Source organism: Cervus canadensis, chromosome 19, assembly GCF_019320065.1.
Source record: "Cervus canadensis isolate Bull #8, Minnesota chromosome 19, ASM1932006v1, whole genome shotgun sequence".
Classification (NCBI taxonomy): domain Eukaryota; kingdom Metazoa; phylum Chordata; class Mammalia; order Artiodactyla; family Cervidae; genus Cervus; species Cervus canadensis.
The window spans coordinates 44,458,595-44,485,378 of NC_057404.1; the positions used below are offsets into that span (position 1 = coordinate 44,458,595).

The 26,784-nt window shown below is 34.6% G+C and overlaps 1 protein-coding gene across 3 annotated transcripts in view; it reads right to left on the reverse strand.

Annotated features, from left to right (window-relative positions):
- Window positions 1–26,784, reverse strand: part of TBCK (TBC1 domain containing kinase) — a 195,277-nt gene that overhangs the window by 50,623 nt on the left and 117,870 nt on the right. For all 3 annotated transcript variants that reach the window (XM_043438214.1, XM_043438215.1, XM_043438216.1), the window contains exon 23: window positions 22,067–22,242. In XM_043438214.1, the coding sequence (XP_043294149.1) occupies window positions 22,067–22,242 (176 nt within the window). The remainder of the gene's footprint in view (window positions 1–22,066; window positions 22,243–26,784) is intronic.

The window sequence follows — 26,784 nt, forward strand, 5'->3', positions numbered from 1 at the left end:
AAGGCAAAAATAAGCACACATACAAAACTATCCTTAGTAAAGCAATGATAATTTAATGATAATAAAAAATATGAATGAAGGAAAAAATAGATGAATACCAGAGATGAAACTTAGGGGAATATCAATAAAACTGGAAAAGCTGTATACGAACCATGTGCCTGATAATAAATGAGAGAAATATAAGTACATATGCTTCTTTTTTTGCTTCTCTATATTTTCTTTATATCTCTCTTTTCCTTTCTTTATACTTTCTAATTATCTATAAATGAGAACAATATAAGCATGTAAAATTATTTGAAAAAATAATTGATTCCAAATATTTTCAAAAGAATAGAAAATCTGCATAGACCTATATATTCATAGACCAAGGTAAAGTTCAGGAGAATGATGAACTGTGCGTGTGTGTGCTTTACAATACAATACAATAGACTATTTACAAAGTCTAAATAGACTGTAAAAACAACTAAATAGACTGTGTAAAAATGGGTAAGATTTTAAAGTTTTTAAACAATTGCTTTAAAGAGAGGTGCCAAACACAGTTTTTCCCCAAGCACTTCTATAACTATTCCAAGGCAAAGAAAACATTGAAAGATCATTTTATGAAGCGACCTTAACCTAATACTTAAATCTAACAAAAATGGCATCAAACACAAATGCATGCACAACCCCTCAATATTCCTTATGAATATAGATTCTTTCAAAAAATCTCAAAACTAGAAAATTGAATGCAGTAGCAATTCAAAAGAATGGCATATTATGACCAAGCAGGGGATATTCCAGGAATGAAGGATGGTTCAATATAAGGACAATTTGAAAAGTAATTCATCACCTTTAATTAGTCAAAGGATACAAAGTATGTAATTCATCATTGTAGGTGACACAAAGCCATACGTGATAAAATTTCACATTTATCCCCAATCTTAGAAAAAGAAAAACTCATGGTAAACACGTATCAGAAGCAAAGCTAATCTGAACGATGAAAGATTTCATTAAGACAGATGTTCCTCATTTCAAATATTTGACATTCTACTTAATGATGAACCATACAGGCAGACTTATTGGGAAAAAACGTATTTCTTAGATAATACAATAGTCTTAGAAAATCCAGACTAATCAGAGGAAAGTCTAAAAACTGGTAAGAATTTGGTAAAGTTTTAGTCACAATATATATATAACAAAATCATTAGCTATTTTCAATAGCAGCAGAAGCCAGTCAAAAAACCCAAGGAACATAAGCTTTCAATCGCAATGTCAAAATATTCCTCCAAAACAAAATACTTAGAAATAAAATAATAATATTTAAAGAAAATTAAACTGTTTTGTGATGGGCATTAGAAAAATCTGAGACACATAAAATGCTATCTGGAAAGAAAGATTCAGTATTACAAGATCTTTATTTCCTCTTCAAACAATGTATTAATACATTACAATTTAATCAAAACTCTAAAAGGATCTTTCTTTCTGATTTTGAAACAAAAACTCTAAAGTTCATTTGTCTAAATAGATAAGAATGTCAAGAAAACAGTGAAAAATAATAAAATACATTGTCATATGCTAAAACCGTATAAAATATCACCACATGATATTGCACCAGAATTGACTAGGAGACTAACAGGCCATAATGGGGTGTATAGAAAGACCTCAATAAATAAAAGAATGCTGTAAAAGAATAGGATTCCATATCAACCGGGGGAAATAGTGTATTATTTAGGATATAGTGTAGGCATCATTTATTACCTAGAATAAAATAAAATCATGCTCTATCTTATACTACAAAGTAAAATGATTTGCAAGTTGAACAAAAAATTATATGTAAAAAGTAGAATCACAAAAGAGTAAGAAATGATGACTTCAATTAATTTCAAGCATACAGCAAAAGCTGAACCCTTAAATAAGAGAAATATATGTGAAAATAAAAATTTAAGATGCCCTTAATATATAAAGAATGCTTTAAACCAAATAAGACAAACCAATAAGAAAAAACAGCCTGCTTAGTTAAAATGAAGGGAGGGGAGATATACACATATACTTGGAAAAATAAACACAAATAAGTAAAGAAAAAGTTTTTACCTCAATCACAGATATATAAAAACTATATGTACAGTCAAGACATAGAAAAAGTAGGTAAGTATTCTGGATATCTTTTGCTTGTCCCTCCAGATTCACTCTCCATTGGTTCCTGCCTGTTCTCTACTGGTGGGAGGCCTCTGTTTGGACCTAGAAGAGGGATCCCAGGTCCTCTGGCTTTCAAGGTGGTTCAGACAATAGAGAGAGTAGATTAAGGTAACATAATCCCTTGGTTCCGTACTTGAAAATTCACCTTGATCTAGCTATGTTTGTTGACCAAAGGTCACTGTTCCTCTCAAGATGGCTTTTTCAATCTGCTTCTCATTTCCCATGTTCTGATAACCTCTTCCTTCCTCATCCCTTTGACTTTTAGGTGGTAACAGTGCTATTGCTAATTTTCATAATTTACTGCATTCTCTCTCATATTTTGACCAACATTCTACCATCATCTTTGTAATTATTATCTCTCTAAATAAACCATTCTTGAATTATCCTAACATGAGCATATAATCCTTTGCTGTTGGTTGAACTCTAACAGTAAGCATGTAGAGAAGAACTCAAAAACACATTATGTTTTAAGGCACATGAAAAGATGCTCAACATCACAAATCATTAGAGAAATGCATATTAAAACTACAACAAGGCACCACCTCACACTTGTCAGAATGGCCCTTACTAAAAAATCTACAAATATTAAATGTCAGAGAGGGTGTGGAAAAAAGGGAACCCTTGTACACTGTTGGTGGGAATGTTACTTGGTGCAGCCACTGTGGAAATAGTATGGAGGTTCTTCAAAAAACTAAAACTAGAGCTACCATATGATCTAGTAATCCTGGGCATATGTCTGGAAAAAATTATAATTCAACAAGATACATGCACCCCTATGTTCACGGCAGGATTATTCACAATAGCCAATAAATGGAAACAACATAAATATCCATTGACAGATGAATGGATAAAGACACTGTGGTACACATATACGATAGAATACTACTCAGCCACAAAAAGAATAAAATAATGCCATTTGCAGCAGCAACATGGATACAACTAGAGACTATCATAGTAAGCGAGGCAAGCCAGATAGAGAAAGACAAGTACCATATGATATCACTTATAGGTGGAAACTAAATTATAACACAAATGAACCTGTTAAGCAGAAACAGAATCATGGACACAGAAAACAGATTTGTGGGGGCAAAGGGGGTGGGGCCTGGGAGAGGGAAGGAGTGGAGCTTCTACATAAACTTTCATTATGCAGAATGGATAAACAACAAGGTTCCACTGTATAGTTCAGGGCTTCCCAGGTGGTGCTAGTGGTAAGAATCTGCCTGCCAGTGTGGGAGACATAAGAGACAAGGATTCGATTCCCAGGTCAGGAAAATCTCCTGGAGGAGGAAATGGCAACCCACTCCAGTATTCTTGCCTGAAGAATGCCATGGACAGAGGAGCCTGGGGAGGGGTGCTACAGTCCATAGGGTTGCAAATAGTCAGACACAATAGAAGTGACTTCACACACACACACACACACACACACACACACACACACACTGTATAGCACAGAGAACTATGTTCAATATCCTATGATAAACCGTAATGGAAAAGAATATTTAAAAAGAATGTGTAAATATGTATGTGAATCACTCTGCTGTACAGTAGTACACATTATCTATACTTCCATAAAAATAAATAAAATACGTATGTTTTAGATATGTGAATCAACATAGACTTTCTGAAGACTCCCAGAATTTATAAATTAGGTTTTACTTTAATAAATATTTATTGATTTAACAACAAAAAAAAAACTTTCAAATATGAATGCAACAGAAATTTCTTTTTAGAAATCTGTTCCATGGATATAATCACAGATTGTACAAAGCAGTATGGGAAAATATTTATTAAATATATTGTTTTTCTTAAATTATGAAAAACTGGGATACTGTAAACACATAATAAAAGGTGATAGGATAAATAAATAACAATAGATCCATGTAAAGAAATACCATTCACCCATTAAAACCACATTTTAGAAAAATATTTCTTAATAGAGGAAACATTATCAAGGGGATAAAGATCCTATACAACAATAAGTTTGTAACTTCCTCTGTGGTCCAATGGTTAAGGAATCTGTCTTGCAAATCAAGGGAAGAGGGTTTGATCCCTGGTTGGGGAACTAAGATCCCACATGCTGCAGAGCAACTAGCCCACACACCATAATTAGAGAGTGTGTGCACCACAATGAATGATCAATCCCACATGACACAACGAAGATCCTGTGCCACAGCTAAGACCCGACCTAGCCAAATAAATAAATAAGTAGATAAATAAAATAAATACTTAAAAAAAAAACAATAAATTCACTACAATACCAGTTTGGTGACATATATCACAGTGAATATGTGTGTGTGCATAAACACATGCCTGTGTATATAAATATATTTTCATAGGTATAAGAATGATGCATAGAAATTGTAAAAGTCTGTGAATCAGTGGAATTAACAACTTTTTATCTTAATACATTTTTGTGCTTAAGTTTTAATCATTAATTAAACATTTATAAAAATATGAGATTTATTTTCAACCAGCACTATTATATACTTCTCTTAAATACTTCACAACTATGAATCTAATCTGTCTGAAGATAATTCTTACCAAATATTTACAGCAATATAAAAAGGCTTCACAAATGAAAACTCATGCCTTATGGTCACCATTGTAGGTAACCAGATCTAGCACTAGAAAATATGTAGAGAAATATGTTTAAAATATGTTAAAGAAAAACAAAATTATTATTATGCTTAAATTCAGATGAAGTTTTTAAATGATTAAAAAAAAACCTCAGCAAGTAGGGCAAGCTTTCATGCATTCAGAAAGGAGACACACAAACGTTAATACAGACAATTGGAGAAAAAATGTTTGAGGTTTACTGCCATGTTTCATTGGTAAGGACTACCTTGTTTTCCATGTGAAAAAATATTTGAATAAACTGATCTTTATCCACCGCTTCATCAAATGTATGAAGAATTTAGAGAAAAGGGCCTATTGGCTACATGGAAGAATATTTAATATACTTTTCCAAGCTTCTATCAACATAAATGTCAATTACATTACCATCACTAAATAATTATACAGGTTTTCCTAGTTTAATATAAGATATTAGAAATTATTTACTAGATTACTGCTTACTGGCTATTATTTTTCTTAGCAAGAATTGCATTTCCTTTAAGAGTAAGATATTTTGATCCTGCACTTAGAAACAACTCCCTATGTGATCATACTCATAATGTATACTAGAAGGTTAAAACCAACAAACACCCTTCCCTATGGAAGGAAGCAGTTTTCTTATATTATTTTGTGTATGTGTGTGTTTAGGGGGAGGGTGAGAAAGAAAGATAAAATCTTAATATAAAAAATTAGCTTCTCTAAAGCCACTTGGAGATTAAGGATTTCAAATGACATTTACAGTGGTGGTTTAGTTGCTAAGTCGTACCTGGGTATAAATGAGGCCAGGAGTGATGTTCAGGAAATACATGATAGATGGATAGTTTCCTGGAGCTTCTGAGGGTTTTTCTCTGGGACAGGATGGCCTTAGAAGGTCTATAGTACTGATTCTTTGAGTCAATTTAAAGTTTCTTCATTTTGGAAGCAAAGCAGCATTTATTAAATATCTAATTCAAGAAACTAAAATGAGGTAGCACAGACAGTGATACACATTGTATACACTTCCTATAGAGAGAGAGCTACCTTATTTCGAGCAAAAACATTTAGAATTAGAACACCAACTAATACTAAAGATAAACTTCTAAAAGAAAGGTGGAAATCAGAAAGCATGAAGAGCAAAAGTAGGCATGTTTATAAGACAGGGAACATCACAGGGCCAGCTATCTATGTATTAAATAATGTATATTTCAACACAAATGAAAATACTTTTTTTTTTAAATACACTTTCTTAAGGAAAACTCTACTCCAAAGATCCTTCAAGTGACATATCATGTTTTGAGGAGAGAGACAGGATTAATACAAACATGCTGATGACAACACAGAGCCAGGTATATCAACAGCTTAAATTGCTCAGATTTCTTTTATATCTCTCATAGCAAGAGATGAGAGGGCTCTGCCCAGAGAAGGTGCTGAAATGTTTGATAAATGAATGTATGCATGTGTAACAGGGTGCTGAATGATGTTGTTCCTGGGTTGAAACAAAGAGGCTCTAACACACTAACGAGAAACAGAAACTGCCAGCAAAAGCCACCAACTCTCCCCCGCCCGCCCTTGCCCGGGGCTAAGTGAGAAGTGACTGAAATTACAACTTCCAATTATTATACCTTCCAATTATTATTATCCAATTATTATTATAAAGCTACATAAGGAGCTTTAGTTGGAGGTGGTGTGGGTCAACTTCATGGCAAGCACAGTGTTCAAGATAAGATGCTCCTCCCTTCTCATCCTGCAGGGTAGAGAAGTAGGTGTTTCTGGACACTCAAATCACTCCCTCTCGCTCTCTCACAAGGCAAGTGGAGGGGAGTGCCCAAGACATTTTTAGAGATTTGGGCATACCTGAAAGAAGGGGTAGTGATATTCTCTTTTGTAGCAGAATGTCTGTTTATACAGAAGACTTAATAATCTGTCCTGTACCTGTCTGAGCAGGCAAGAAGTAGGGGGATGTGGTAGTGCTGAGAGAGAGGGTGTTAGATGCTTAACCTTCTCTGACCATACAATTCTAAGCTGTACGAGAATAATGACACCTCACCAATTTATTGTAAGGATCCATTGATATAATAAGGGTAAAAATGTTTGGTAGACTGCATATCTTTATATGAAATAAGTTGTTTTTAAAAATCACATCCTAAAAGAAGCAGCTTGAATTTCATGGTATTCTTAATATGGTCTAAATTTTTAATAAATCATCAATTAAAAATATTCAATTAACCAGCTTTGTGCTGAGCCATCTTGATGGAGATAAAATACCATTTTCACCTCAAAGAGTCCCTAATCTGATTGGAAAATACTAACATAAAAGCAATAATAAAACTATACAATAGTGACAGAAAACATTTATATTGTGCTTGCTATGTGCTGGTAACTGTGATGGGCACTTGACATATATGAGCTCATTTCAATCTTGCAACAATTCTGTGAGGTAGATTTTATTATTTTGATCATGCTACCAATGAATATTGGTAGGACTGATGTTGAAGCTGAAACTCCAATACTTTGGCCACCTGATCTGAAGAGCTGACTCATTTGAAAAGACCCTGATGCTGGGAAAGATTGAGGGCAGGAGGAGAAGGGGACCACAGAGGATGAGGTGGTTGGATGGCATCACCGACTCAATAGACATGGGTTTGGGTGGACTCTGGGAGTTGGTGATGGACAGGGAGGCCTGGTGTGCTGCGGTTCATGGAGTTGCAAAGAACTGGACATGACTGAGCGACTGAACTGAACTGAAAGATGAGGAAATTGGGGCAGAGAAAGGATAAATAACAAAGGCCACATAATCAGAGCCAGGATTCAACTTTAGTCTGGCTCTGGAGTCTGAGCTTTTAACCATATTATTACACTGCTTCTCTCATAAGATTCAGTGTATGGAATCACAGCTACATACTATGAGAACACAGGGAAAGGAATAAACACAAATATGGGGAGAAGTAGTTAGCAAAAAATAGGTGGAAGAAGTGGGACTTGAGTCAGGAAAAATCAGTAAGGTTTAGGAAAGTAGAAAAGAGGAAGAGGAATGTTACATAAGTAGATAATTGTAAGAGTTCTAAGATGTGAATGAGCAAGGAACCAGTCCATAAATAATTACTGAGCACCTATTAGGTATATACAATGTGCTTGGGATACATTCATGAACAAAACAAAGATACTTGTTCTGATAGAACTTAGAGTCAATAGGTATGAAAATGGTAATGAAGAGACTAGTTTTACTGAATGAACATCTGTCCTGAGAAAGAGAGAAATAGTACTGAATAAGTAGGTAGGCGACAGACCATGAGGGCTCTGAAGACAGAGAAGCTCAAGGACATAAGAAATAGATGAGAACTGTAGGATTTTTGGAGGAATGCGTCACATGTTAACAGCAACATTTTAGGAAGATTAATTTGGCCATATTTTGCAGGATGAATTAGAGATGGGAAAAATAATAGGCAGAAAGTCTTGTAATAAAGTGGATTTTATGAAGATCTAGATTAAGTGATGACACTGGAAACCAAGAGTTTTGCTCTATTCATTATCTTTCTTTCCTTCAGTCATTCCCTTGGCCTACAAATACATCCAATTCCCTCCAATCCATAGTGAAAGCTAAATGTAAAAGTAAATACTAAATAATACAATTACTCTCCAAGGGGCAAGCACTTTCCTAGCTACTATCTATCTTCTCACCTCTACTTTCTTTTCTTTCACTGCTGAACTCACTGAAGTTTGCTTTCCGTCATGATACAGGAAAAGCAGTGGTTCATTTGCCCAGAAGCAAGTGGACAATTTGGAAACATTTTCTTAAAAAGGTAACATATGAGCAAAGATTAAAAGGATGAATAGGAGTTTGTGAAGAAAAGAAGTGGAGGTTTACATGCATATTTTGTGTGAAGCAATTCAATCAAACACACTGGGAAGGTGTTTTGATTCTAAAGCTTTGGTTCTACCTCTAGGAGGTATGCTGAATAAATTTCTCATTTAAAATCCTTTCCACATTTGTTTCAATTCATCCTGCTATGAACAAGGTGGAAATTTGTCAGGAAGCTATTTTCATTTTGAAAGAATTTTTTTAAAGTTTAGTTCACAAGTATCCAACCAGAGTGTCTCGGGTTTACAGACCCTGTTCCATACTGATACTGGTCTCTTCCAATAAATATACCATGAGCTCCTTGAAAGCAGGGACTAGGTCTTGTTTTTACACTTCCACTACCTAGCAGAGAGCCTGAAATTCAGTAGCTGTTCAGTAAAATTGGGTGTATTGATTAAAGGTAAAGGAAGAATACAAGAGAGGCACTGTAGGAAATTTTATGAAAGATAAAGGACAGGGATGAGCAAAGATGGCATTTATGTTTTGGACATGGGTGGTTAAGGGAGAAAAGAAGACAGTAACAGTGACAGACAGCAGACAAGGGTAAGACAAGTTCTGAGTTAGACTTGTGAAACAGGATGCACAGGGTCTATCTACCAAGCTGAAGTGTTGAGATGCGGCTGGAGACAGAGACTGGTGTTTGGGAGAAGATGTGGCTAGGTTAAAGATTGAAGGCAGGAGAAGGGGATGACAGATGAGATGGCTGGATGTTATCAACAATGCAATGGACATGAGCTTGGGCAAACTTTGGGAGATGGTGAGGGACAGGGAGGCCTGGCACGCTGCAGTCCACGGCATCACAGAGTTAGACACGACTGGGCAACAGAACAACAATGGCTAGAGGATCATATGTTTGGAATTATCAGCATAAAAACTGCAGATTAGGTCATAAGAAATAAACGATTTTTGAAGAAAAAGGGAAAGGAAAAAAGTTACTTTTGTTAGGTACATCCATATACTGCTGAGTAAATCTTACATTATGTAAACTATTAATAAGACTTAGAATACATAAAGTTGAGAGTTTTTAGAGCAATATCCAGTAACTCTTATTTTCCCACATGTCCACAATAAGCAGACTCTGCTTTCTTAGTGATAGATATTTCTAGCTAACATATGAGGAGGGACCGGCAGAGCCATTAACTACCATTCTCAAAGGAACACTAACAAAGAAAAACAATCCTCAAAAACTTTATCAACTTGCAAAGATATTTAAAAAATAAATTGTTTAAATGGCATTATAGTATTTTCATTTATCCCTCTTGCTTGTAAAGAGACTAGGAAAGGTTACTATTTCTAAGATACAGAAACATAGTATATGAAATGGAAGTCTGAAATAAAACTGTTATGCTCTGGAAGCTGCATAACATAGCTTTAATATTAGAGAGAATATTTTTCTCCTTCAAATAAGTGAGATAATGTACATGAATATGAAACATATGGAGAAAGAACTTCTTCAGTGATAAGGGATTTTATGCTAAAATTGTCACAGATGTGCTCCTAAAAAATTGTGTGTAAGCTAAATTTCTGTAAAGAAAGTAATTTTCTCTTTGATATACAATATCAATATTTTGGAGATATTTCATCTCTCTGGGTCTTAGCTTTTTCATGTATAAAGTGAAGGGCCAGGAGCAGACATCTTATGTTTTTTTCAGCTCTAGAATTCTGTGACAGTTTTCTTCTGATTGATTTTCAACTGTTAATAGGTCAGAAAATTTCTTGCCTATCTCTTAGGACAAAAGTTAGAAACATGTACATAACACTTAATGACATCAGAGGAGTTTCTACTTAAAGAGATTCAGGAATGATTCTAATTATGAGGCTTAGTACTGTTTGTATGTATAAGCATACATACAAATTTAGATCAATAAGAACTTATGCATTTCAAAGATAGGTACCTGGGAAATATTTTAGTTTAAAGTGGTTGAAGTGAGGGTGAAAGACATGGAGGCATTAAGTGGAGAACTCTCATAGTGATCTAGGGATCAAAAACATGGACAACATGGTGATGGATACGGGCAGTGGTGGTGCTGGTGCTACTCTACAATTTTCTAAAAGCTTCTGGAAATACTTTCGAAATAAAACCAGAACTTGATAAATTTCCTTGGTTGAGATAAACACGATGAATATGTTAAACATGAGACTGAGGTGAATTAACTAAACAACAGAAAGATATAAGATGGATAGAATTGTAAAAGAAGCAAAATTAAAATTTTTAGATGATATACAACTGGAAAATTTAAATCAACTGAAAAACTTACAAATAATGAGAGAACATTACATGGCAGATAAATGATAATAATAATGAGGATGAAAGAGAAAACTTACAGAGTGTTTACTATGTGCCAGCAATGTTCTGAATATACTAACTAATTTAATACTCCCAGTAATCTGATGAAGTATGTAAAATTATTAATCTCTGTTTTATGGATAAGCAGACAGGTCATACAGCTGGTATGGCAGAGCTGGGGTTTGAAATTCTAATCTGTTCTAAACAATGTAGTTGTTTACATTAAACTGTAAAGCCAGCAATCTTTCTTTACATATAATCAGCTAGAAAATATAATGAAATAAAATATCCTAATAATAATGGCAAGAGAAAGGTTAAAATAGTAATAAGCCAAATAAGAAATACATAAGAAATAAAACACCACAGAGAAACTGCAAGACATGAATAAACAGAAAGGTACACTCTGATTTTGGACAATATAAAACTCACTGTAGTATATAAATTTTCTCTACTTTTTATAAACTTAATCACAACATAAATACCAAAATGATATTTTTCCCAGGGGAGGAGGGAAAAAGACAAGCCAATTCTATAATTCCTGTAGAAACACAGTGCCAAACGTATGATATAATTATAATTCTAATAACCTCTTGGTACTGGTACTGGAAAAGAAAGAAACTGAAACAGATGACTATAACCGAAAATAGGATTCGGAAATGGATATAAGTACATGTGGGAATCTAGTTTTCTGTAAGAGGGCTATTTGAATTCAGTGGGAACAATTTAGTTTCTTCAAGAAAACAAACATTTTATTAATCTTAAACTATTTCAAGTATCTATTTAATAAGCATGAGAGTTTAAAATGCATTAATTAAATGAAGTATGTCAGGATTCTAATATATTCTTTGCTAGTGTTTGTATTACTTAATTTCTATAGGATTTAGGAGCAATAACCTATAATTCAGATAGACATATCTGGAATAATTCCAGTTTAGTTGCTCATTTTGGCTTTGGGGAGAAATGAAGAAACAAATAAACTTTAACATTAATTCTCTAGGAGATATGAGGATATTGCAGAAAAAGCTGCCTTTTCTTTTTCATTATTCACCTTTATTTGTCAGCACATATACAAATTGGGTTAACTGAAATTTTGGTAGTATACATCATATAACAAGGCTTGTGTATTTATTTTGCATAGTTTATAGGATATACTGGAAGGATAGCTGAAAAAAACAAGACATTTATGCCCTGGGATTGTGAAAATCATTAGACTCACAGAATCCTGTATGTGTCTCTTGTTGCTAGCCCTTCTGTAGAATAGCGCCAGAATCCATTTCTCTTTAAATGCCATGGAATGTCACTGATACATGAAATGACATCCCTGGACTTTGAGTACGCATAAGAAAGATCTCAGTGCAAGCACCCAGATGTTCATTAGCAAGTTGGAATTGCACTACCTGCACCCAACGGTCTTCATGAAGAAAATGTATTCTGTAGACTCACTCGTGAAAAAACACTGCTTTAGGAACTGTCTCAAATCCATACTGAACTAAATCAAACCGCAAAGGAATGAAAACTGTCACCAGCACAACCTTCCTGTCAACTGATACGGTAACGTTGTGTCAAAGTCTCACCCTGATGTCTGTGGCGAAGTGTGCTGTGTCTCAGATCAGCCCAGCTGCTGGCCTGGGCCTATTCTAAACAGGATACTCTACCCTAAGTCACGACAAGTGTTATTTCCACCAAAGATGACAAGACTTCTTATTTATTTTCTTCTTTTGTGTTTTCTATCAAGAACTCCATCCTCAATACCCTCCTATCCCAAACTTGTAAACATCTCTTTTCCCTCCCAAGATCCATCACCATAGCCCAGCCTCCCTCAGTACAGCACACTTGAGTAATCCAGTGCTCCTTTAGTCATTATTTGATTCTTGTCTGGCTCTGGGCACTTTTCTGCCTTTGTTTCACTCACTGAATTAAGAGGGCGCTGTTCCATTCAGAACAGACTGTGAACACTGAAGTACCTACAGTCAGAAAAGAGGCATTTACTAATTTAATGATTTAGCAAAAGAAGACCCAGGGATTTCTATAAGAAGAGGATATATCTTTAATATGCAACTGGAATTTTGATTTCTCACACTTCACAAAAAAGGGGTAGCAGTAAATGTTTAAGATATTCAATATGTAAATATTTCAAGTTTTAGACTGCTGCTGTGAAACAAATGAAATTTTAAAATGAGAAAAAATATGAACAGTCAATAATGGAAAGCAATGGCAAACATGCACCACTAATTTTCATATTCTTGACCTGGAAATAAAGACTTATCCTGGAGTTATTTTGTTATATTTATTCATTTATACTCTGCTTCATTCAGCAAAAGAGTTGAGATTTTGGTTTAGCTTTCCCTTCCAAACAATCTAATATATGTTTTTATCCCTTCCTGATACATTATTTCCACCCGCCAAAATAGTTTTCTGGTGTGTTGAATTAAATTACACCCCAAATTTGCAACTGATATACCATAGGAAAGTAAGTTTATATAAAATGAAAATAATCTTGCTAACTAGATTTGAAGGGCTCTGTTTGAACAACATTTGAGATGTGAAAATGAACAGGATGGTTGTAATGGGGACAAGGCTAGGGCACTGTTGATCATCTCTTTCATCTGAACTGAAGCTATGTACGTGCCCAGCCCCTTTCCCTCATGTACCCTCAGTCAGCAAGGTACTTTGAAAAGATGCAGCCCATACTACTATTAAATGAGGACTGTGAAAACCTCTCTATAACTGTAAAGTCCTTAATAAATTGAATTAAAAAGAGCTTGGCATTTAGTAGGTGCTCAACAAATGTTTGCTGAATGAATAAAACAGCAAAAATTCTCTTAAAATGATAAGGGGAAATAAAGGCAAAGTAAAATTAAATAATTAAAAAAAAAATCAATGTCTTTTGCTTGGTTTTTCCCCTAATCCCAACCAACATTTCACTTCTTTACACTTCTTCTCTTGAAGCAAAACTGTTTATATTTTCAAGTTTTCAGGAAGGAGAACAGTTTGTCACTTTCAATTCTGGATGCTTTTCATGTTATATGACAAGTACATTTATACTCATACTTATTCATATATTAATACCCTATGATTATTACTTGAATAATGACATAAAGTCTGAGTTGATTTAACAGGGTTACCTTTTACTGATTTCAAGAGAGAAAACGTAAAGTGTTAGTACAGAACATAAGTTTTTTGAGTTCAAGATGGATTTCTCTACTTTATTCCCACATGAAAGGACTTTGGAATTCCAATGCTGTATGTCAGTACCATTGATTAAAAACTGCTTTCATAAAGAGGAGCAAGCAGGGGAGGAGTAGCCAGTGAGACAGAGATTTAAAAAGAGGGCTGGCCGTTGGCAGTAAAGACAAGAGAGGCTCAGACTTTGCTGAGTAGTGAAACAGGTGATGGTTTCGGTTCATGAAAGGAAAGTTAACTTGCCAAAAAGGTTAGAGATAAATAACTATAAAACAAGTAGATTAGTATAAAAATAATACAAAAATCAACATGGAAAACAAAATAACACTATAACCATGAGTATCTTATCACTGTGATTCCCCCCCTCCCCCATGAATAAACATTTCTGTTTAACTAAAAAATATGAATTATGAGAAAATTATATGCACATGTCACATTTAGAATCACCCAAAGACTTCAGTAAAATATAGATTTTAGGCACCAGCCCTCAGAGATTGATTTAGTAGATATGGGATGTTTGTGGAGCCTCTAATATCATTTACAGCAAGTATTATAGAAGACTTTGAAGACCTTTTTTTTTTAGATGCAAGTATCTTATAGGAAATGGAGTAAAATTGATTAACTGGAACTAACTTTTTCTTAATTCATTCAAAAATATTTATTGATTACTAGGTATTATTTATCTGTTGATAAGCCAGGCAGAGTGACAGGTTTTGGGGATACAAGAGATAAAGTATAAAATAAATAAGTATATAGTTAGTTATCAGTAAAATGTATGCTACAAAGGAAAAGTCAATGCAGTTAACATGCCTGATGAATAATGAGTTGTGGATTAACGCTTTGTTCAGCTGAAGTTCACTAGTAAAACCTTATTTGTGGTAATTACTTCAACTAAACACATGCATATTGAGAGCACACTATCTCCTGGTCATTGAACTGGGCCCCGGGGATCTTTAATGCACACGTAAATTATCAGAGATGTATCTTATTATTTCCTTTATTAAGAGGCTACGATGCATCAAGCATTATACCAAGCAACAGGAACACAAAAATCATTAAGATGCAGTTCTTACTCTTCAGGAATTTAGTTTAATAAAGGAAATGTAGGCATATATAGAGACTGAAAAACTGAATAATCTGGCACCCTCATGATCATGCTAAATGGATTAAAATATAGTGCTAGGCTATTATGACTAACAAGATAAATTATATGTATAGAAAACAATCAGCTATATTATTAAACACTAAAGAAAAATACTACGGACTTCAAAAATAGGAAGCCTTTACCTGTTACACTTCATTTTCCTTATTATGTTCTTACTCTTCAGGAATTTAGTTTATTACACTCCATTTTCCTTATTTAGTTCTTACTCTTCAGGAATTTAGTTTAATAAAGGAAATGTAGGCACATAGAGACTGAATAACTGAATAATCTGGCACCCTCATGATCATGCTAAATGGATTAAAATATAGTGCTAGGCTATAATGACTAACAAGATAAATTATATGTATAGAAAACAATCAGCTATATTATTAAACACTAAAGAAAAATACTATGGACTTCAAAAATAGGAAGCCTTTACCTATTACACTTCATTCTCCTTATTATGTTAATAGATACAGCTTTGCCGTGTAATTTTAATCCAGCCAGTCCTAAGTGTCGGACTCTGACAGACTACTCAATGTGAGACGTTCACTTCCTTAACCTCAGAAACAAGTTCGCATTAGCTCTATCCAATCTGGAGGAGTTCTCTCTTTGACTAATGGGAGGAAAAATCTGACTGAGCTTAGAGAGAGATCAAAGATACTCTCCCTCTGAACATTAGCTCTGTTTAGGAATGACTATTCATATCAAGATTCCCCTTTTAACATTAGAGAGACTTCAGAAGTCTTGCCGGGGTAGTTTTTGTCCTCTCACCTAACCAAGATATTTCTTGCCAAGGACTGAGCTTCCCCTAATATAATTCTTCTCTGTATAAGGTCTCATAATTAATTAAAATACAGTACTAATGAAAGCAACTTAAATTAGAGTTTAAGAGTATGCCTCCCTGGCTTTGCCACTTCTTTTAATCCGCTTTTCCCTTTTCCTCCTTCAGCAACTTACAGAGCTACATTTTACAAATATGAAGTCATACATTTTTCCTCATGGTATTTACTACAGAGTGATTTCTGGAAGCACTAAATTCATCACTTAAATAAAATGTAACAATTAAATACAACTTGCACACACAAATTACCATGATATCAATAGTTAACAAGAAGACATGATCTCTGGTAGGTTTAGACAATAGAACTCAAGAAAGGTATGTTCAAACTAAAAGGATATTAAATGTATAAGCAGAAAAACTGTAATGAGTAAATTAAATTTTAATTTCAAATCTGTGTATTTAAGAACTCCTTTATTTCACTGTGAATAATTACAACGACCCAGTTTCTTTCAACTCGTTACATACTTAATATTCACAAAGTCACAATACGTGTGTTATAAAATCTTAGCCTCTGCATACCTAACACTTCAGAACATTAATGGTGGAACTCCACAGTGTTGCAAGTTCCCTCCTTAGCAGAGGAAATGTGGCCTCTTCCGGTGAACCTGCTCTTTACCCAAGCAGAGTATGCTTTGGAAAGAGTAAGTAAAACACAATTAGGTGAATATGGAATATTATTTTTACTTTCCATAAGTCTTTAGAATGGTGTTAGGATTTATCATGGTGATAAAAAAGAAATTATTTATCTTCTTTACTTATATAAACCCTGTCAATCTTCCAAAAGCTAGCTGAAATAAAATGACTTGGTAGGGACAATCAATCAATATCTAATATACATAAGGTATCATGTAAGTGGAAAGAGAAATGTCTACTTGCGCTGTACTAATAGGTTCTGATTATTTTCTAGATATTCTAGAATTTTTATTGGAAATGTATTCCTTGTTTGAAGAATTAAAAAAGAAGTTGTTTATTTTATTTTTTGGTTTATTTTTAACTTCTGGGTAGTAAGAAAACTTTGTTTTTATTTCTATTATTTTCTTTTTTATTTTATATTCTGTAACTTTTTGCCATCTCAAGAGGTGGCAAGAATACACAGAAGGGGAACACATGTAAATCCATGGCTGATTCATGTCAATGTATGGCAAAAACCACTACAATATTGTAAAGTAATTAGCCTCCAACTAATAAAAATAAATGAAAAAAAAAAAAACAAAATTGGGAAAGGAGTACATCAAAAATAAAATAAAATAAAAAGCAGAGATATCACTTAGCCGACAAAGGTCTGTATAGTCAAAGCTATGGTTTTTTCAGTAGTCAGGTATGGGTGTGAGAGTTGGACCATAAAGAAGGCTGAGTGCTGAAGAACTGATGCTTTTGAGCTGTGATGCTGGAGAAGACTCTTGAGAGTCCTTTGGACAGTGAGGAGATCAAACCAGTCAATCCTAAAGGAAATCAACCCTGAATACTCATTCATTGGAAGGACCTGATGCAAAGAGTCAACTCATTGGAAAAGACCCTGATGCTTGGAAAGATTGAGGGCAAGAGGAGAAGGGGATGACAGAGGATGAGACAATTGGATGGCATCACTGACTCAATGGACATGAGTTTGAAGAAACTCAGGGAGATAGTGAAGGACAGGAAGCCTGGTGTGTTGAAGTTCATGGGGTTGCAAAGAGTCGGACACAACTTAGTGACTGAATAACAGCAAGAAGAGAAAGACAGATACCTCTCTCACCACATACATGCACAGAGAAAACGCCATGTATACTAGGAAGCAGGCTCTCACTAGGAACCAAATCTGCCAGTACCTTGATCTTGGACTTCTCATCCCCAAGAACTATAAGAAATAAATGTTGTTCAAGCCATGCAAAAAAAAAAAAAGAATACACACAAAGAACTATACAAAAAAGGTCTTAATGACCTGGATAACCATGAGGAGGCTCAGATGGTAAAGAATCTGCCTGCAGTGCAGGAGATGCTGGTTCAATCCCTGGGTCAGGAAGATCCACTGGAGAAGGGAATGGCTAGAGAGTTCCATGGACAGAGGATCCTGGCAGGCTACAGTCCAGGGGTTGCAAAGAACTAGACATGAGCAACTGACTCTTTCACACACTCTCTCTTTTGTACCTCACATTCAATGAGTCAGCAATATCTGTTGGTTTTTCTTTCAAAATATATTAATATTTACTACTGTAATAGTAAGTTTGTATACCTTTAAAGGACAGAACAGCCTGGTCAGCTACAGTCCATGGGTTTGCAAAAGTCAGACACGACTGAGTGACTAAACAACAAAAACAGCTATACTCTTCTTCACTCATTCCATTCTATGTATAGTATCCTTACTGTTCCTCTAACATTCAAAGCAATGCTACCACCTTGCACTTGCAGGATGGAACATTTTTTCCTCAGGAAATATATATAGCTCACTCTCTCACTTCTTTTAGGTTCTCTTCCCAAAGGTCTCCTTATTAGATATTCTTTAAATCTCTCACATAAAATAGGAACTCTTCTCTAATGTTCTCCAGATTCCTACTTCTTGGCATTTTCCATTGTCCTTTTCCTCTTCTCCTTTTAAAAAACGAAATATAGCTGGAATACAATATTATATTGGATTAGGGTGTACTAGACAGTGATTTGACATTTGTAGACATTATGAAATGATCAGTACCATAAGTCTGTGAATTGAAACTCGTTCAGTCATATCTGACTCTTTGTGACCCCAAGGACTATACAAACCATGAAATTCTCCAGGCCAGAATACTGGAGTGGGTAGCCTTTCCCTTCTCCAGGGGATCTTCCCAACCCAGGGATGGAACCCAGGTCTCCCGTGTTGCAGGTGGATTCTTCACCAGCTGAGCCACCAGGGAATCCTAGAATACTGGAGTGGGTAGCCTAAGCCTTCTCCAGGGGATCTTTCCAACTCAGGAATTGAACTGGGGTCCCCTGCCTTGCAGGTGGATTCTTTACCAACTGAGCTATCAGGGAAGACCATAAGTCTACTAGCCATCTAACCCTATACAAAATTATACCAATATTATTGACCGTATTCCTTATGCTGTGTATTATATCTCCATGGCTTATTTATTTAATAACTGGAGGTCTGTACCTCTTAATCTTCTTCACCTATTTCACACACACCCCTCTGCCACATCCTTCCCCTCAGGCAACCACCTGTTTGTTCTCTGTATTTGTAAGTACGGTCTCACTTTGTTCGGTTAGTCTTTTGTCTTTTAGATTCAACATATAAGTGAGATGATATGATATTTTTCTTTCTTTGATTTATTTCACTGACCAAAATACCCTCAAGTTTCATCCATGCTGTTTCAAATGTCAAGATTTCAATCTTTTTTGTTTCAGTAATACTCCATTGTGTGTGTATGAAAATACCACATCTTCTTTATCCGTGTATCTATTGATGGACATTAAGGTTGCCTCCATATCTTGGTTACTGTAAATAATGCTGCTATGAACACTGATGTATAGATATTTTTTTCAAATTAATTTTGCTTTCTTCAGGTAAACACCCAGAAGTGAAACTGCCATAGATCACATGGCAGTTCTATTTTTAATTCTTTGAAGAACCTTTATGTTGCTTTCCACAGTGGCTGGACCAATGTATATCTCACCAACAGTGCACACAGGTTCCCTTTTCTCCACATATTTGCCAATAATTATTTGTTGTCTTTTTAATGAACAGTATGAGTGCATATTAAATTGGAATTCTAATTTACATTTCCCTGATGATTGGTGATATTGATCATATATATGTTAGTCATCTGTATGCCTTTGGAAGGGTTTCCCTGGTAGCTCTGACAGTAAAGAATCTTCCTGCAATGTGGGAGGCCCAGGTTCAATCCCTGGGTCAGGAAAATCCCCTGGAGAAGGGAATGGCAATACATTCCAGTATTCTTGCCTAGAGAATTCCATGGATAGAGGAGGCTGGTGGGCTACAGTCAATGGGGTTGCAAAGAGTCAGACATGACTGAGTGATTAACATACACTTTATGGCTTTGGAAAATGTCTATTCAGGTCCTCTGCCCATTTTTTAATTGGGTTGTATGTTCTTTGATTTTGAGTTGTATGAGTTTTTAGTGTAATTTGGATGTTAACCCCTTACTGAATATATAGTTTGCAAATATCTTCTCCCATTCATTAGATTGCCTTTCTGTCTTATTGATAGTTTTCTTTGTTGTGTAACAATTTTTCAGTTTGATGCAGTCCCATTTATTTTTTCCTTATTGTTTAATTTCCAAAATGGCACCTAAATGCCACTAAATGCTCAACAACAGACGGATGGATAAAGAAAGTGTTGTGTATATGTATATGATGGAATATTACTCAACCATTAAAAAAGAAATCCTGAGGATATTATGCTAAGTGAAATAAGTTGGACAAAGAAAGACAAATACCAGATGATCTTACTTATATGTAGACTGTAGAAAACACACTGAATGTTTACTTTTTTTGCTTACTGTCAGTATATCCTCCACTAAATGCAAATTTTGAATGTAGGTACTCTTAATTCAGTAACTTGAATGACATCTGTTTTACAGTATGTATTCAGACATATTGTTTTAACTATTCATTATATTTTTCTTTATGGTTGAAACATAAAAAGAATGAAATAAATTCTAAACAAAAGTTAACCAAAACTTGAATATTCTTCAGGTAGCAACATTTTACGTAAATAATATATTTTTCTCTTTCATTCTTAGTATTGTTGTTGGGAATAATATATCAGATTTCTGAGTACACAAAAAAAGTTAGTTTTGTATTACAAAGTTTTAGCAAATTGACCCAGTACTCTGAGACTTACCATAATCAGCAATGTATAAAGGGACTTGGGATTTAGTGACATTCAAACTATTAAACACTTTAAACAAAAATCTCATGTCAGATGAGAGTGTAAGGGCAAAGATTTAAAACCACTTACTCAAATTTAAAATAAACAGCAATTTTTCTTAGTAAAATTTCACTTAATCATAAAATGAAAGTTTTACATTACTTGAGCTGTCACTATTCCTTTTTGAAGTTTTAAAATCAACTATTTCTCAATCATTTTGTTTCACTGAGAAATTAAAATGTAGTGGACAAATAGCATAGAATATGAGTGACATCAGTGAGAATGGCAAAGTAAGAATCTCAGAAGAGCTGCTCCTTCAAAACATAATGAGAATACTGGCAGAGATTATCAAAATAAACTTTTTAGAATTTGGAAGTTAAACAAAGGTCTGTCTGCTGCAATCTATAGAGTAGGTGGTCAAAAGAAACACCTGAATTTCAGTAAGAATGTGAGCTTTGTGGAGTTTTAATTTTCCCTACTCTCATTTCTCTCTCAGTTCCACAGTCACCTTAAAAACCAACAGTCTCACAAACCAGAAATCTAGCAGCCACTGGACAGGACAGAATGGCTTTAGAGCTCCCAAGAGGTGTCCTTTCAGCAGGTTACGGTTATTTGACCTATCTTCCAGTTTCCTAGAAACCTCTCCTTACAACGCTTGCCTTTGTTTGACCTGATTCAGAATCCTCTCAGTGCAAAGAGACATTTCCCTGAAGATATCTGTCAAAAAGAGTCAGCAGCAATTGTTTAATATTGTGGCTGCCTGAAGTGGCCATGACAGTAGGAGCAAAGAATAAGCAGACAATGAAGAAAAAAAAACCTCACTAAAATGAAAAGCTGAGGAATTCAACGTCCACAGGGGAATCTGAAAGTGCTAACAGGATCCTGGGAATCTAGAAGTCTGTCTGTGCACACACAGGATGTCTCCATGCACAGGAAAGACCTGAGAAGGCCTTAACTAAGCTCTCACCTTTGGTTGGCCTCAAGACCTGGAACAGCTGCCTGAATGCAACATACTAGAAGGGAGCTATGTTAAAAGAACATAAGTGATTATTGTATTATGAACAATAAAGATACTAAGTGTATTAATATCATATCCATCTTCTTTTAGAGTTTATAAATTAAGTCAAGCAAATACATACCAGGTCTGTTTTTGGAGGATCTGGACACTCAGTGGGGAAATAAGGTGTCGAACTTCTGACTCCACTGCTATCAGACGTTGGCTTTGGAGGTTGAGCATGCTGCCTATAAGTAGCACTTTTAGGAGTCCAACAAAACAGGTTGATTGATTCTCGCACACAACGTTCAATGTCAATTTCTAGATAGAAAAAAATATTAAAAAAAAAAGCAAATACAGAAGCTATTGCTCTCGTTATGTAAGAACCACAAACTATCCTAAATACATATGCACAAATATGGCTAAAATGATAACTAATTAGAAAAGATGTCAGTAAAAAAGTAATATGGATATTAATCAACATATGATTAGAATGATAGATGGTACCTGGTATTATTATGTAGATACATGATACATATATAGATTATATTTCAGTATATCATTATTCAAAAATTTAAATATATTAATCATACATCTTATTAGAGAATCTGCTTCATTAACTTTAATGATATTTTCACCTTCTCAAATTAAAATAAAGGTTGAGAAGAAAGAAGGCTGGAATTTGGGAGTGGGCAAACAAAAGATTCAGATGTTAATATACCATGATTTCAAGTAAAGTGTACTAATAGTTTCACTTTTACCTATTACTGAAGATATAAAATAATCAGGAAAAAAATTAATCAAAATCTAAATTCAGTAATTTATCCCCTTTATAAAAAGAATTTCTTGATTTAAGTGCAGAAAAGTTTAAGTGAAGTATCACATATAGAGAAATAAAATGCACCCAATTAAAAATGATAGAAAATATTTTCAAAGAAAATGTTCTTTTCTTTTTCTGATCTGAAAGAAATTTAAACACTTTTGATATAGAGTTAATATACACAGAGAATTTACTACAATGTCAAATTATTGTGTGTGTGTTTCAATAAGACTGAAACCCTTGAGGAGATTAATATTAACATTCCTGATGGAGAGTAAACCTGTAACTCTATGGGGAAAATGGAGTTATCACAGAAAGGCAATAGAAATTGAAGAATTTGGCTAGGATGAAGGAGTTTAGCATGGATCAGCTTTTTCCTTTCTATATTCCTAATATAGTGAATGGTAGTTATCATCATTTCCTCTGTAAAAGTCCAAGTGTGTCAATTCAGATAAGGAATGGAGAAAAATACATCAAATCCCTTATACAGGGATGAGGTCCCTATTTCCCTGTTTGGAATGAAGTGCTTATATATAAAGGAAAAAGGAAATAGGCACTTAAATTGATTCTGTGAATGGTGCATGAGTCATGCCTTTATAGAACTGTCTGCTTTTATAAGGTGGAAAACTCTTAGAGAAGGGCAGAGAAATGGACACTTATTGAACATCTATTATGTGACAGGTGTTGTATACTTTTACTTAGCTCATTTAATTCAGTGATTCCTGTAGACAGGTAATGTAATCCCCTGATTTCTGTTGAAGATGAAGAAATTAACACATAATGAAGTTAAGTGATTGATGTGTTAAGTGTTGTTACCACCGGTAGAATCTCTGAAGTTACTAAAGTGTTATAAGGCATCTTTCATTTCCCAATTTATTTAGATTTGGGAAACAATAGCCAGCAGCTCTAGAAAGACCAGTTACTCAATTAAACATTCTTTTATCTGCTCTTAGTGATGCTTGCCAACTTCATAGTTGGTTACTTCCACTGCTGCACAAAGAAGTCAGATTTCATCACGATCATATGCTATTCTTAACATAAAATCTATAAAACAAGAGTTAAACATGTTTTGAAGCATGGGCCCATTTATTTGAGAAACTGTCAATATAGTGAAATGTATTCTTCTAAAAAGCTCTTTAACATCATCAACTTAATATTCTACAAAGAGAAGAATACAAACACCAATGAGAAGAAAAATAGGAGTTCAGATACGTTCCTCTACTTCACTTGAGACAGAAGAGATACATTCAATTCATTTTAAAACATTTCCAATTAATATCGTTAAGATAAAAACTTGCAGCTAAAGAGAGAAAACTCTGTCATCTTAAAAAAACAAGTTAATTTACTTCACACTGTTTAATTTCCAAAGGAAAAGAATTTTGGACCATAAATTTTGCATCCGTAGTGCTCAAATCAGTTTGACACATCTGTCACCCATTAAAAGCTTGAGGTCAAGTTACTGATGCAGATGAGAGGTTGTAGTTCAGTCCTTAAATCACTGGCAATGGAAAAGTCATTTATATCTGCTTCCAAAACACCCTACCAATACCATAAAAGGTTTACAGGGAATCCTGAGAATTCACTGGCATCCACCCCGATTTGAGCCTGATTATTACTACTGGCAAATATCCCATTCTCCATTCACTTGACCCAAGTCATCCTTCCATCTCAAAATCCTTCCAAAGTACTTTATCATAACCAAAATATTATGAAAAGTACTTTATAAACTGTACATTAAAATATGCAATTATTCTTTTAAAAATAACCTCTCATCCCAGAGGACTACTACATTCTACCTTGCATTCTCATTTTGATATAATGCATTTGTGAAAAAGTATGTACCCTGGATTATGCTTTCCCAGGTTTGATTCCAAGCTCCATGAGGTACACTCAGAAAAGTAACTTTTGTAAATCATAGTTTCTTTATCTTATCCATTGTTATTGTTCCCTCTCATAAATACTGAACTATTTTAAAAATTATAAAATGCAACTCATGTTACATTTGGGCAAAGGTTAAGTGGAAAAGACATCTCTCCTGAAGCCCTCCATTCTTTTAACTATAAGTTAGGTGAAAAGACAGCCCTCAGATTGGGAGAAAATAATAGCAAATGAAGAAACAGACAAAGGATTAATCTCAAAAATACACAAGCAACTCCTGAAGCTCAATTCCAGAAAAATAAATGACCCAATCAAAAAATGGGCTAAAGAACTAAACAGACATTTCTCCAAAGAAGACATATAGATGGCTAACAAACACATGAAAAGATGCTCAACATCACTCATTATTAGAGAAATGCAAATCAAAACCACAATGAGGTACCATTACACGCCAGTCAGGATGGCTGCTATTCAAAAGTCTACAAGCAATAAATGCTGGAGAGGGTGTGGAGAAAAGGGAACCCTCTTACACTGTTGGTGGGAATGCAAACTAGTACAGCCACTATGGAAAACAGTGTGGAGATTTCTTTAAAAATTGGAAATAGAACTGCCATATGACCCAGCAATCCCACTTCTGGGCATACACACTGAGGAAACCAGATCTGAAAGAGACACGTGCACCCCAATGTTCATCGCAGCACTGTTTATAATAGCCAGGACATGGAAGCAACCTAGATGCCCATCAGCAGATGAATGGATAAGGAAGCTGTGGTACATATACACCATGGAATATTACTCAGCCATTAAAAAGAATTCATTTGAATCAGTTCTAATGAGATGGATGAAACTGGAGCCCATTATACAGAGTGAAGTAAGCCAGAAAGATAAAGAACATTACAGCATACTAACACATATATATGGAATTCAGAAAGATGGTAATGATAACCCTATATGCAAAACAGAAAAAGAGACACAGAAGTACAGAACAGACTTTTGAACTCTGTGGGAGAAGGTGAGGGTGGGATGTTTCGAGAGAGCAGCATGTATATTATCTATGGTGAAACAGATCACCAGCCCAGGTGGGATGCATGAGACAAGTGCTCGGGCCTGGTGCACTGGGAAGACCCAGAGGAATCGGGTGGAGAGGGAGGTGGGAGGGGGGATCGGGATGGGGAATGCATGTAACTCTATGGCTGATTCATATCAACGTATGACAAAACCCACTGAAATGTTGTGAAGTAATTAGCCTCCAACTAATAAAAAATTAAAAAAAAAAAACTGAAAAAAAAAAAATGAGTACGACCTGCTTTTCAGATGTAGTAAATAGTTGTTTACATGGCACTTCTCTTTACCATCACCTAATTCCCTCCATATTTGATCCCTAATTTGGGTACTAAGATATTATTTTCTCCCTTTTGATTTACTGCATCATTTTGGTGGAACACATTTCCCAGTAATTTCTAAGAAAGGATGCACAGAAAGCAAATTATTTTGGAACTGTCCATGTTTTAAATATATTTATTCTGCCCCTGACTGATAGTTGGGCTAGTCATAACATTCTAGGATTGATTTATTTTTCTTCAAAGTTATATAAGGCAAGTGCTCTATTGTCTTTCTTCTGAGAAATTTGATTTAAGATCACATATATGTGATTTTCTTCTTTTCTGTAAACTTTTAGGAGTTCTGGTGTTCTGAAATTTCATAATGATGGTCTTATTATAATCCTTCAGTTGCAGAAAAAGTTATTGTGTAATATCTGTAATAATTTCTCATTTTTTTCCTTCTCTCTTGTTTCATTAGAAGAGTCCTGAACATCCTGAATAGATTTTCTAATAATTTTGCCCTTTCTTCTTACTTTCCATCTGTATTTTTCTTGTATTCTCTGAGGGCTTTCTTAAGCTTTATCATCCAACTCTTTCATATAAAGCTCACTGCATTTCCACATCATTTTTAATTTCCAGTAAATCTTTTTTTGTCATATTAATACTTTAAAAAATCCTGAATTTTCATAGCTATCATATCTTCTCATAATTGTTTTTCTGAGGATATTCCTTTATTCAGTTGGTGCTATTCTGTGTTTTTTAGCTGGAGACTTTCCCAAGAGGTTTGGTGATATACATATTTAAAAGAACAGCACTAAAAATTAGATTGGAAATTTTGAATAT